At 39.0% G+C, this 13,313-nt stretch overlaps 1 protein-coding gene across 5 annotated transcripts; it reads left to right on the forward strand.

Moving 5' to 3' along the window:
• Positions 1-1,722: 1,722 nt before the first annotated feature.
• On the forward strand, positions 1,723-13,200 carry cpeb4a (cytoplasmic polyadenylation element binding protein 4a). Of its 5 annotated transcripts, none has more exons than XM_043257495.1 (10): positions 1,723-1,844; positions 2,731-3,911; positions 5,161-5,251; positions 7,159-7,182; positions 7,416-7,592; positions 7,695-7,784; positions 7,970-8,088; positions 8,266-8,380; positions 8,587-8,768; positions 10,194-13,200. In XM_043257495.1, the coding sequence occupies exons 2-10, from the start codon at positions 2,793-2,795 to the stop codon at positions 10,419-10,421; spliced, it is 2,145 nt and encodes a 714-aa protein (XP_043113430.1). In that variant the 5' UTR covers positions 1,723-1,844; positions 2,731-2,792; the 3' UTR covers positions 10,422-13,200. The 5 variants fall into 5 exon arrangements, with proteins under 5 accessions (XP_043113430.1, XP_043113431.1, XP_043113429.1 ...); XM_043257496.1 differs by lacking the exon at positions 1,723-1,844 and adding an exon at positions 1,859-2,285; XM_043257494.1 differs by lacking the exon at positions 1,723-1,844 and adding an exon at positions 1,859-2,281.
• Positions 13,201-13,313: the final 113 nt, after the last annotated feature.

The raw sequence follows: 13,313 nt of genomic DNA on the forward strand, positions 1-13,313 counted from the left end.
GCTTGGGGTTAAATGGGAACTTTACAAACTGGGTTGAAGAGATTCTGAATGCAGTCAAGCTTCTGATAATTTAAGTCGTACTTTCTTCTACAAAGCAACGGCTCGTTTCTGCGGCTCAAAGCGAGCATTATGAGGAATTTAATAAACATTCTCGATTGGTGAAATCATGCCTTTCACATCTTCAACCTTGAGGGCTACTGCATAATAATCCTCTGCAGCCTACATTTCAAACAGCAGCGTCAGTCATACAGTTGCCATGGAGAGATATTAATTGCTTTATTTCAAAAACATTCACGCCGGCAAGCTCCGAGATACGCAACATTACAGTAGCAGCTGAAGGAAGTGTAAATTAGTCATTTTTGTAGCACCTTAAGCTCGCTAATGTTGTGAATTCTCGTCAAAGCGGAAATTAAGGTCACGTTTCTTTTCATCCGCCATGTGAAATAACGCGTCACCTGTAGCGACGTCTAGCGCGCAAGTACAGCGTGTCTGACTGAACAGCATTGTGAGCTACAAGTGAACGTAGCTGCCTTTTTAATCCTCCGAGCAGCACTTGTCCTTCTGCAAGATGACCTTGCGTGCGGTATCTTGTGACAGACCCACAGACAGACTGATGAAAGGAAAGACCACAAATGGTTATTCAGGTCCCTGCTCTGCCTGGTTTCTGGGAAACAGAAAGTGAGTGATGTCAATGACGGATGCATTTTAAACACAGCTGATTCATTTGTGGCTGTTTATGGCTGCTTTGATTTGCATCTTTAAATACGTGGCATGAAAGCCTTGCATGCTTTCATTATATTCTCACACTAACTGCAATGCTATTGCTTAATCTGTGGGGAATTTCAATGTTTTGTATATTAACATATCATATGCAGGTGGTTAAATTTCGATAAAGCATGAAAGGTATTTTTTATCTATTCCCATTTAAGTAGACAGACCAAAAATGTCAGTTCTCCTTCAGATGAATCATTAGCCTGTGCACAACAAACACTAGATGTGACATATACACAAAAATGAATTCATCCAGCGGATGTCATACGTGTTTTTAATCCATTGCTGCAGAAAAACGCATTGATTTTGATCTGGTCCAGACATGAGTAGTCAAGCACTAAAACTCGATTACGGGCTGAAAATAGTAGCAGCTTACTTTAATGGGATTGCAGGCTGCAGTGAGCACTAGAACTGGCCTACTGAAGGCATCCCTGAGACACCAAACCCATCATTAAAAAGATATAGACCGTGTCTGGCCATATATAAAAGCATTGTGAATGAATATGAAGAAAAACCAGGCAGGAGTCTGTGGACCGTCAACAGATATTTCTCTCTAAAACACGATAGGAAATGCAGATTTTTCAGTTGGAAGCTGTGAAGCACGCATTTTTATAGATCAAGAAAAGGCTCATTTATATAAATATATTTCATTATTTGTTTAATAAACATTTAATAATTACAAAAAAGCTACACATGTAGGTTCATTGCTGCCACTCTCTATATTATTTCTGAATGTTATTTATTATTATTATATATATTTTATTGCTTAGGGGAATTTGATCTAAAACGCAGTGTAGACAGCAAATATTTAAACATTTCAAAACCGGTCCTATAAGGTATTTACATTCTGGGCAGGTACAGTCACCCTTCTATGTGTGACAGAAAGTAACTGGTTGAGAAAGAGGTGTGGTTGCGATTCTCTCGTCCAATCACGCGCCGCGCAGACTCAAACCTGGGCGGAGTTTCTACTATACAAGGGCGGGGTTAAAGACGGAAGTTCAACCGGATTGGTCGGTAGATTGCAACACTCACAAACCATGGTCATCTGCTGCCTGTCCTTGCAACTTGGAAACGTAAGAAAACCTGTATCATTCTCAGTGTGTATTCTGAAAATCTTTAGCAAAAACGTCCAAAACGCGTCGCGCGTGAATTATTGTCCGACGATGACGCGTGATCGTTTTCAATCGCTGTCTTTATTATAACGCCGACTGCGATGCACGGTGTCATTAAGCAACCAGAACACGAACGCTGTCGTTTGCGGTGTGAGATCTGAAATAATCTAGCGTTGCATGTGCAGCAAACGTATCAGAAATCCACCGACTAGCGTTCGGCGTCACGATCGTAGGATTTAATCGACGCGTCAATCTAAATTTGAGGATTTTTTTACGGTAAGATTCGGATCGAAGGGGACACTACCCCTATCGCACATAGACTGAAACGTCATCAACATTTTCCTGTATTTAAATGGTTGAGAGAGAGGAGGTCATTGCTGAAATAAGGAAGAACGCCGGTAGGTCAGTTGCGTTTTCTTCAAACATTTGCGATGACAATGCTTTGAAAATGCGTGCGTGAAAATCCTCCATCATCGGCCGTGTTGAATTATTAGATAAGGTGGCCTGTGTCATGATGACTAGTCGTGATATGTTACAAGACGACCCCGTTTTGCTTAGAAGGAACATTATCGACGAAATCAACGGTGCAGTGCCTACGGCGTTTCTCATTGCACCATATTTTCCTTTGATTTAATTGAGATTGAGAGCAAAGTGCATAAACCACGATGGAAGCGTATTACGTGCATGACGGGTGCAAGTGTAAAAATGAATTGAGAATGCTTATGAGAATGTATAATGGTTGGATGATATGATTCAGTGGCTGTTTAGTATTCTGAATATTTTCCATCTCCCTCTCCACCTCTCTCTCTCTCTCTCTCTCTCTCTCTCTCTATCTCTCACACACAAGGGTATTAAAAGAAACTGAGGGAATTACACACAAGCGAAGATTTACTCGATTAGGCTACATAAATGGGGGATTACGGCTTTCTGGTTAAAAACAACGCTGCAAATAAATCAGTTTTTCCTGTAAGAATTCATCCACACCTGCAGCATCCGGTCCACCACCAGACAGCACCTCCAAGCCCCCCGGCTTTCATCAGCAACAACAACACTACCAATGGTGGAAGTGTTGGGTCTGCTTGGCTGTTCCCGGCTGTGACGACCCACTCTAACATGCAAGATGATATTTTGGAGTCCGAGACGTCCAAGGCTCCGCAACCGCAACAAGAGAGTCAAGAAGGACCAGATAAGCAGGCGCTCTCTCCGCCAGGTCACCAAGAAGCACCGGGAATCATATCGGAGTTGGATAACGCCATGCCAGAGGAGAACCAGCTGGAGAAAGGGACCATGGAGAACGCCAACGGAAAAGAGGCGCTCCGTCTCGAATCTCCAGTGTTATCAGGGTTTGACTATCAGGAGACGTCCGGTATTGGTACTTTAGCACAGTCTAGTAGCTCTTCTTCATCGTCCCTTACTGGCTTTAGCAGCTGGTCCACTGCTATACCCCCCAACCCTTCCACCTTGATCGAAGAGGTTGGCTTTTTCAATCAGGCTGCTACTACTAACAGTGCTCCTCCTCCGCTGCTATTTCAGAGTTTCTCTCATCACACCAGTACAGGATTCGGGGGGAACTTCTCCCACCAGTTAGGGCCTCTATCTCAGCACCATCCATCTCCTCATCCTCACTTCCAGCACCCTCATAATCAGCACCGCAGGTCCTCGGCCAGCCCCCATCCACCTCCCTTCTCCCACCGCAGTGCTGCTTTCAACCAGTTGCCCCATTTGGGGAACAACCTAAGCAAGCCTCCATCCCCCTGTGGGAGCTATCAGAGCCCCTCGTCCACCCCATCTTCTACTTCATGGAGCCCGGGTGGAGGGTACGGAGGCTGGGGAAGCTCTCAGGGACGGGAGTATCGCCGAGGGCTGAACGGAGGGGTCAATCCCCTCAACTCGATCTCTCCTTTAAAGAAGTCTTTCCCAAATAACCAAACCCCAACGCAGAAGTATCCCCGCAACAACTCTGGCTTCAATGCTAAACCCTGGATGGAGGATACCATAAACCGCAATGACAGCATCTTTCCTTTTCAGGTAACTAAGACTCCAAATTATTAGCTATTGATGATTTTAATAATATGTGTGTGTGTGTGTTTATTAGGGATGAGATTAAAACAAATCTGTTGCTTTTATTTTTTTACTTTCTTTCTTTCTTCATTTGCTCCCTTTGGCCTAACCTAATTTGATAGTGACAGAGCGCATGTTTGTTAGATAAATGTGATGGATCAAAGCTCAGATGAGTAATGCGGTGCTGTCGCTCCACTTCTGCAAGCTGTGAATGTCACCGATATAAAAAGACATGGATGAGTGAGTCAAAATCAGGGGATGGCACAAGCACAGGCAACAGGAGGAGAACTGGAAAGTCTAAATCTGATATAACCAACCATTATCAGTTATTCCAGATATCTTTGTTCATGGATACTGGGGACTTTTCCAAATTTAGTCAAAGAGGCTATTCTTATTACTTCTGTATCTTAACAGATTTAATAACCGTGAAAGACAAATCAGATGATTTGATAAACAAAACCTTCCGATTTGAATTTTGAGTACTTATTGCCAGATAAGCGATTATGTTCTATATTTGTAGTAACGCAACTAATTATTTCGGTAACTGTCCGATTTGCATATTACCAGCAAGTCTGAACTGCATTGTTATGCTCTTTGGTACACAGTGAGATTATGTTCTTGTTTGAACCGCAGTGGTAACTCACTGAAAACACTCACTGTTTCACATGCTCCGTGTGTCCTCCCTGTTCGGTTTGTAGCCTAATACCAAGAACAAACCTTGTATTGTGTTTGCAAGGCTTTTTCCTCTTGGTAAGCAGAGGCCTGTTGTGCTGCAACACCCAAGGGTAATGGATAAAGGCTACGAAGGCACTCTAAATCAGGTGACGACAGACTCCATGTAAATTTTTGGATTGTCAAGCATGGGTCCCTTCGCTAGAAAACGGACAGGAGAGAATGACCTCTTTTCTTTAGGTCTGTAGCCTTAGGGAGCCTTGACGTATTCATTTATTGGTGTACATATCAAGTGCCCAACCGTGTGAGTCTCTGTATGTTAATGTGTGCCCTAGTTGCGAGTTTGGACGGGAGGGGTGACTGATATCATCTGCTTTTTTTACTGGTGCTGATATTCAAATTTAAAGCTAAATTATGTGCCATGGAACAGCTTCCAAAACTGTTGATATTACTTAAAGAGAGCTTCGTCTGCATTGTTTGATGAAACGCTTTTAAAACGACAGAATGACGGGGTCTAATCGCATCTCCCCTGTTGTTTTTGCAGGAGCGCAGTCGGTCCTTTGATGGTTTCAGCATGCACTCTCTAGAGAACTCTCTGATCGACATCATGAGAGCCGAGCAGGATTCCTTGAAAGGTACGTTATTCACTGCCATCATTACAATTCCTGCTTCACATCAGTATTAAGTATCTTTTACAAGTAAAAAGCACCAGATTTGAGTATGGTAAGCAAGGTGTTTCCAGTTGTTTAGTTTTCTCTGCTAATTTCTACTTTTGAGTTTTATTACTTTGTGTTTTAAAAGCAAATGTTTATGCTATTTAAATATGTGGCTGTGAATTTAAACCTTAATCCAAAATAGCTGTATTGCTTTGTTGCTTCTTAATTTGCTGCACTACAAATAATGCACCTTTTGATATTTCAGTTTAGCTATTAAAATCTGGGATCATAGACCAGTATGCTGTAATCTCAGCATCATACAGTAGTTTGTGTTTTGCCTCAGTGCCTATGTTGCATCAGATGTTGCATTATAATGCTTGATGTTTTTTTCCAAAGCAACAAACCCAATAACGGCTGCCGTATCTGACCACTCACTGTTTACACTTTTATACAGTTTTTAACCAGTCATCTTATTGTAGGTGTCTCTCCCTGACAACCTCCCAGTTCTCCCTAATTATTTAATATTTAGTTCATTTTCATAGCACATTTAAAAAAAAAACAAAAAAACAGTTGAGTTGGCTTTCCATTAAAATTATATTCAATGAGCCTAAATAGCAAATATGTAAAAGTTATAAAACACCAAATAAATATACAAGTCGAATGCAATCTACAGTAATTCTTCCATCATGGTCACCTCATTAATTGGTTACCTTGTTCTCATTCTAGGTTTGGGAGGCTGCCAACTAGCCTATGTCAGAACATTTTAATTGAATCATAAAGTGATTATTCAGTGTGTTTGCCTCGTTATTTTTATGCAAGGAACATACTGAAGAGCATGAGACCCAAAAAAGCATGTCAGAGCAAATGCAATTTTAGCTTAAGTGATGCATATCACAAAAGGCCGAAAATCATGATTTCATTCTAAAAACTTACTTGCCATAATTTCCCCAAACTCCGAAATATGCCAAAAATATGTAACTGATGTTATTTCCATTCATCATAACAGATGTGACCAATGCATACTGTGCCCCATACTAATGTTTTCCTGCATTTGAGTAACGTATATACAACCCTGCTTTCTAAGTTTGGATACGGAATCTGTTACAGCTTAGTGATTTATAGATGCCACCGGATGAGTGTTTCAAAAAGCACAGCCATGGAATAAGTTAAAAGAAGGGGCATGGAGATGCTCTCCCAATATATCACCTAAGCTCCCTTCAGGATTTGAAGGCTAATCTAGGACAAACACTGGAGAGTTGGACATGTAGTTTCTGTGTAGACCTGGTTTGGTTATTTTCACATGCTACTTTTAAAAAAAAATACAAAATAAAATTTAAAAAGCGTAACATTTAATAGTGTTTAATAATACAGGATTTAATAAATATGTCAAATGTCAATCCAGATGATTTCATGGTTTGAAAACTCAACTCAAACAACTCTTTAACACTAGCTTCTCTGTTGTTTTTTGTATAAAAATCAATTATCTATTTTCTTCTTACTGTGCAATTTACAAAAACACTAGCTTGCCCTTCTAGCTTTTCTCTTTATAATGTATCCTTTTTCTTTTTATTTATAATAAAAAATAATTTGAAAAGCCTTGCTATGTCTACTACATTAAGATGAGACTTTTGATGTTTGATTGCTTCTATTTTCTTCATTTGCAAGTCGCTTTGGCTAAAAGCGTCAGCTAAATGTCTGACTGAATGAATGTAAATGTTTGCTTGCGTGAAGTGGGTTACATTACGCTGTCCAATCCTTGGATGTTTTATTGTGCTTTTACTACAAATATCATCCAGTTTACCATTAGTGTTTTAAACGGTTCAATAGCATCTGATGGAATTTACTTACTCCTTGCTTAAGTTTATTCTGTCTTATTTTACATGCAGCGAGGAATTACGGGAGGCGACGAGGTAAAGATATCAGTGTTCATGTCATTTCAAGTTACAACATGCCTTTGTGTTAAATTGTGTTGGTTGCCAGGTTTTTGTACAACTTTGTTGTGTTTACTTTGCTCTCTCATTGTATTCAAATGAAGAACGATGTTAATTGCTACTCTGCAAAATCTATAGCTGCTTTTCAATGCGTATAAATGTGATTTCAGCATCAGCGCCACTAAATGGCCTTTGGGGTTATTGTGTGACAGGTCACTCATCGTTGTTTCCCATGGAGGATGAACGGTCTTACGGCGAGGATGAGAGGTCTGATCAGAGTCTGAGCGGACTGGGCTCACCACATAGTTTCCCTCACCAAAATGGCGAACGCATTGAACGCTATTCTCGCAAGGTCTTTGTTGGAGGTCTGCCTCCGGATATAGATGAAGGTACTAAAGCACAAACAATTGTTTCTTTCCAGGTGTTTTTTTTTTTTTTTTTTTAAATCAGTCACGATAAACACGTTGAATGCATTTTATATAAAATTTCAGACGAGATCACTGCCAGTTTCCGACGCTTTGGACACTTGTTTGTGGACTGGCCTCACAAAGCAGAAAGCAAATCGTATTTTCCTCCGAAAGGTGAGTTTGACAGTGAATTGCACAGATGTTTAAGAAACGAATCTCTCATTTCAGCGTACGCCACGCCCATTGTTTAAAGCTGAGCTCCTGCGGGGCCTGAGCAAAGGCCGCAGGTCAAGGTTATTGAAAGCGAACGCTGGTTGCTTCGTGCGTGCATACCTTTCAATGCACCTGTCGTCCCGCAGGTTATGCCTTCCTTCTGTTTCAAGACGAGAGCTCGGTCCAGGCGCTGATAGACGCTTGTATGGAAGAGGATGGGAAGCTCTATCTCTGTGTGTCCAGCCCTACAATCAAAGACAAGCCAGTAAGATATTAAAAGGCCGCATGTCTGCTGTTTCTGTGACTTTGTAAGTTGTGAGAAAGCAGTGGAGCTTCTAAAGTTAAATATAAACCTGAGAGTTGAAACCTGCTCCAACGCCGGTGTTTGCAGTATGGCAGATGACAAGCCAGTGATTCTCTTGTTCACTGTGTGCGTCTTCAGGTCCAGATACGACCCTGGAATTTGAATGACAGTGACTTTGTGATGGATGGCTCTCAGCCCCTTGACCCCAGAAAAACTATCTTTGTTGGAGGAGTTCCACGACCTCTACGAGCTGGTTTGTTTGGCTTTCAGATATTACCAAGCTGAACATTTTTGTTGCTTCTTTCTTTTGTTATTTAAAATGTGTAACAATCTCATACATTCTCTAAATATGTGCTTGTTGCAGAATAATAGCTGCATGATGCAATTAGCGTTTTGAGTGTTTTTGCATTTTAAAGATGCTGTTATCATTATTTTTTAATTGATGTTACCCCATGACAGTGGAGCTCGCAATGATTATGGACAGACTGTATGGCGGGGTGTGCTATGCTGGCATTGACACTGACCCTGAGCTGAAGTATCCTAAAGGGGCTGGACGAGTGGCCTTCTCCAACCAGCAGAGCTACATTGCTGCTATCAGCGCTCGCTTTGTGCAACTGCAACATGGAGAGATCGATAAACGGGTGAGAGTGGGGGTTGGATCTTTTGAGCTGGGCATTATATGCAACTGATATAGCTGTCTAGCTGTATAGGGTTTTGTTTTGTTTTTTCTGTGCTTTGCTGAACAAAATCCTTTAGCTCTCCATATATGCAATATTAGCACCATCTACTGCAGGGTAGGCGGTAATTTTGATAATGCCTTTTGACTGAATCTCTGCATTGTTCTTGTCAGCTTTCTAGTTTTCACAATTAAGCATTGAAACTTTTTTTTTTTTTTTTTTTTTTTTTAAATGTCTCGATATTTAAACTATTAGACTATTGTTATACACAGTTTGTGTTTCCCATTGTATGTGTGGTAATAATGACCTGCACAAGTAAAATGAGCTATATCTATGATAACACTTTACCATAAAATGACTGTAAAACATGTTCAGATACAGGTTTTTACAGTCATAGAAAATGTATATAGCACTGCACTAATAAACACATCTTTATCAGGCAAGACGAAAATAAAAATGCCATTCATACTTTTCTGAAGACAGTCAGTTCCCTTCAGAGATGCTTTTGTATAAACGCCCCACATTTTGACTTAAATGTGCACTGCTCCTGTTTAATCAACAAAATGCTGGCCTAAGTCTTCATGGCTTTTATAAATGTAAGACTGTAAGGTCCTGGTTTCATGTTTAATGTGCTGCTTCCAGCAAAACCTGATATTGAATAATTACTCAAAAACCCACATGAAGTTATCATATGGATAGTCTTTCATATGGATAAGAAAGTAGAGCTCTGGGCCTGTAGTCACAAAACATTTTATCTTACCACTAAGAGGTCTCCCTAAATAGCAGTAAAGGTTTTTAGCTAAGAGTTTTCTCTAAAAACATATATTCAAAAAGCTCCTGAGACGAACTTGGAGAATAGAAAGAAGTCTTTAGATAAGCGTAAGGGGGGGGGTCGACCCTGGTGCTATGAATGATGTCTGCATGCTCCCTAATTATGCACATTGCATGTTTGGCTGATAGTCTTGTTTATGGAAATATTGTAGAGCACAAATAAAGATGTTACTGAGAATTTAAGATGCAGGTTTAGTGACACTTATATGTTCAGCTAATTGTCAGCCTCTTATGTGCTTCTCAAAAAAAACATACGTGCATATGCATATAAACAGCCTTTTAACTTAGAGTAGAATAATCATGGCTGATGGAAATGCATGCAAACGTAAAAACAAAAAAGTGGTTGATGGGGTGGGGGAAACGCTTTGCAAAATACTCAAAACAAAATCGGCGAGCTGAGACCTACTTAGCCTTAAGATGTTTTGTGAACATGAACCCTGATCTACTGTTTACTACAATAATGTGCTGACTCTTAATTGTTTAAATGGTTTCTGGCCCTTGTTCTTCACGGTCAGACGTCTTAACACGCGCTATGCTAAAAGTTTTCGCTTTTCCCAGGTGGAAGTGAAGCCATATGTACTGGATGACCAGCTGTGTGATGAGTGTCAGGGCACACGTTGTGGGGGCAAGTTCGCCCCGTTCTTCTGTGCTAATGTCACTTGTCTTCAGTACTACTGTGAATACTGCTGGGCAGCCATTCACTCGCGTGCCGGACGGGAGTTTCACAAGCCTCTAGTGAAGGAGGGAGGAGACCGGCCTCGCCACATCTCCTTCCGCTGGAACTGATCGGGGAGGTCCAGGCTGTGCTATTCATATACATGCACTTTTCATTTTGCTATGTCCTTTTTATTTAGAGTTCTTTTTTTAAGTCTGAAATTGTATTTATTCTTAAGTTTTAAATTTTTTTTTTTTTTTTTTTGCAGAAGAGAATGCTAAAAGAAAATGGTGTAATCCTGATTTTTTTTTTTTTTTTTTTTTTTTTTTTTTCTTTTTTGTTGAAAAGCTACATTGGTGCGCATGAAGACTTGAATGCATTAGATTTAAAAAAAAATATAGATGTTTAGCCTGACTTGACTCTGAATTACTGTTCTATCTTTATTCTCTCGGAGCCTCATCTTTTGTTTGTAATGGGTCACATTTTCACTTTAAACTGTTGAAGGCTACACAGAAGGAGGCTGGGTTCGAGCCCTCGTTCATGTGACTTTAATGACGAGGTTTGCTCTTACTAGTCTTAAACGGCTGCATGGCAAATGTGGTTTCACAGTTACTCCTTCAACAAAATGACAACATGGTAACTACTAACACAAGGCTACAAGTTATTGTATGAATGGCTTAAAAGGGGGTTCATTCTGGAATGGATTGTATGGATTGGTTCTAACTTTTAAGGCAAATCTTATGCGGGGAAAAAAAGATTTAGAACATTAAAAATCCTTTAGAGGTTCTCGTCCTAACAATGCTCAGACACTGTAAGAATACTATTAAACTGCATCCAAGTTACCTATAACTTAATCAAGCATAGGATCTGAGAGGCAAGGCTAACGGACAACAACGAAGAAAAGCAGGGATGCAGGATGTGACTGTTTGTCGTGCTTGATGCACAGTTTTAAGGTCAGGCAAACCAAAGATGAGCCTTAGAGATGTCCTACTGTCTGTGATGCAATGAAGATATATAAATATATATATATGATAGAAAGCTTAAATTGAATTGGTTCGATGGGTTAAACAATAATGAAATCTATTAACTTAAGTATTTATGATTCTTGTAATGGTTATGGCAGTAACTTTGGCTCATTTGTCAGGGATTTTGTGCTAAAAGCTAACTCAATGTTGTAGTATTTGCTAATGAGAAATTACCATGTGTTGCATTGATAGTGTTTTACTGCATGGGTTTTGCCATGGGTTAATTGGTGTTCTAACCGAGCATTGCAGTAGCTGAGCACATTTCAAAGAATTTGAAAAACAAATATTATTTTTTACATGGTCTGCTGATTTTTGTACTGTGTTTTATAGCTAATTATTTTGTCATGGACGTAAAACCATTATGCACTACTTTTCTAAATATTGTTTTTCAAGTCACTTTTTTCCACAAATGGAAAGTCCTTTTGTGATAACTTTTCTTTTTTTCACTTGTTGAATATAGATTTTGTACCTTTTGTTACTGAGAGATCTGGTTCTAACGCGAGCATACCTTAAGGAAAAGAAAAAAAAAAGCTAATATGATTTTTGTTTAGGTTTTTATGTATTTACGTGCTGAAATCCCTAGATTGTCACGTATATATTTAGGTGACTGTATTGTTGAAACTAATATCTAATATTTGCAAAATGCAAACAGTGTTCTGTTCTGTCTTAATGGACAAAGTAAATATTGAATCTAGCATGACACAAATTCCTTAAAATGTGTGGTACGTGTAGAAATATATACCTATCCAGTACCTACCCACTATCAGTTATGAGAATGATGATACCTCCCTCATTATTGGCTGTAGAAAATAAAATGATTAACACTGTAAATTAGAGTAATGTTAGGATGCACCTTGTATCACAATGATGAATGTTCCATATTGAAATATCAATGTTTACTGTTATGTATAATTCTGAGAGGCAACAAGGTTAATTTATTCATTAGGTACGCATGAGCTAAATGAGTAAGTTAGGGTTTAGTTCTGTTCAATTGCTTTATTAGTACTTTTTGTTTCGACCCTTTTCCCACGCTTTGAGTTCTATGTACCTTGCCCATGCACAAAGCGTGCATACCCCACTGTACCGTGTTTACTAGCTGACAAAAAAGAAGCATACGAGAGGGCGATTAGTCGCGTATTGATTCAGGGTTTACTTGAATATGCTTTCAAAATATTGACGGTGAGATCTGTGCAATACTTTTTCCCAGAGACCTTTACAGCGTACTACTTCTAATATAACCATTACTCTCAACGCGTCTCACCTCACAAACTCTCCTTCAGCCATTATAACCTTTAACATTCTCTGATTTATATATTTAAAAAAAAAAAAAATACCACTGAAATTATAGGTGTTTTCACTTTTATGTATTCACATATTTTCCTACTTGAGTTCATGCTACTGTGATTACAAACAATGTAAATATTAAGTGAATAATGTTTTAACCATTTACTGATATATTTTTAATTGGAATGTAATTGTCATTTCGATTATAGTTTTTGATCAGTACACTTATTAGATTTTCTAGTTTTAATAATCACTATATTGTGCTTCATGTCTACAGAAGGATAAGAAAAAAATATCAGAAAATTCTCTATGTAACTGCTTATTTAAATTTACATAGTTTATAACTGTGTATGGGAAGGTGTATTTATCAATAGATTTTTATAAGAGGAATAATTTTTTTGCTATGTCATTTCTAAGTTTTAATTTTTATATTTTAAATCCATACGGAGTTATGTAAAGAAAAATATCATTTTATAGTTGGGTTAGTCATACATGTGCTTTGGTAGTTGAGTCTTGATTATTTGCAGTTAAATATTTATAACAGAATGCTTAAAGTATTTGTAATGTGAAATGTTGAATGAATAAACTTGATTGCAGGAAACGCTGTGGGTCTCGTCTTTTTAACAGCGAAAATGAATCAAATGAAATTTGGTCTTTCGTGTCTTTAATTTCAGTCAACGTGCATGAAATCAAAGTGCAAGGCATCATCTTTTG

This window comes from Puntigrus tetrazona, chromosome 14 (assembly GCF_018831695.1).
Source record: "Puntigrus tetrazona isolate hp1 chromosome 14, ASM1883169v1, whole genome shotgun sequence".
NCBI lineage: Eukaryota > Metazoa > Chordata > Actinopteri > Cypriniformes > Cyprinidae > Puntigrus > Puntigrus tetrazona.

Excerpts from the sequence above, each read along its gene's own strand:
- cpeb4a (XM_043257495.1), top strand. The coding sequence starts at position 2,793 with ATGGGGGATTACGGCTTTCTGGTTAAAAACAACGCTGCAAATAAATCA. Across the intron at positions 3,912-5,160 it reads ACAGCATCTTTCCTTTTCAG|GAGCGCAGTCGGTCCTTTGA; the intron begins GTAACTAAGACT and ends TTGTTTTTGCAG. Across the intron at positions 5,252-7,158 it reads CGAGCAGGATTCCTTGAAAG|CGAGGAATTACGGGAGGCGA; the intron begins GTACGTTATTCA and ends TTTTACATGCAG.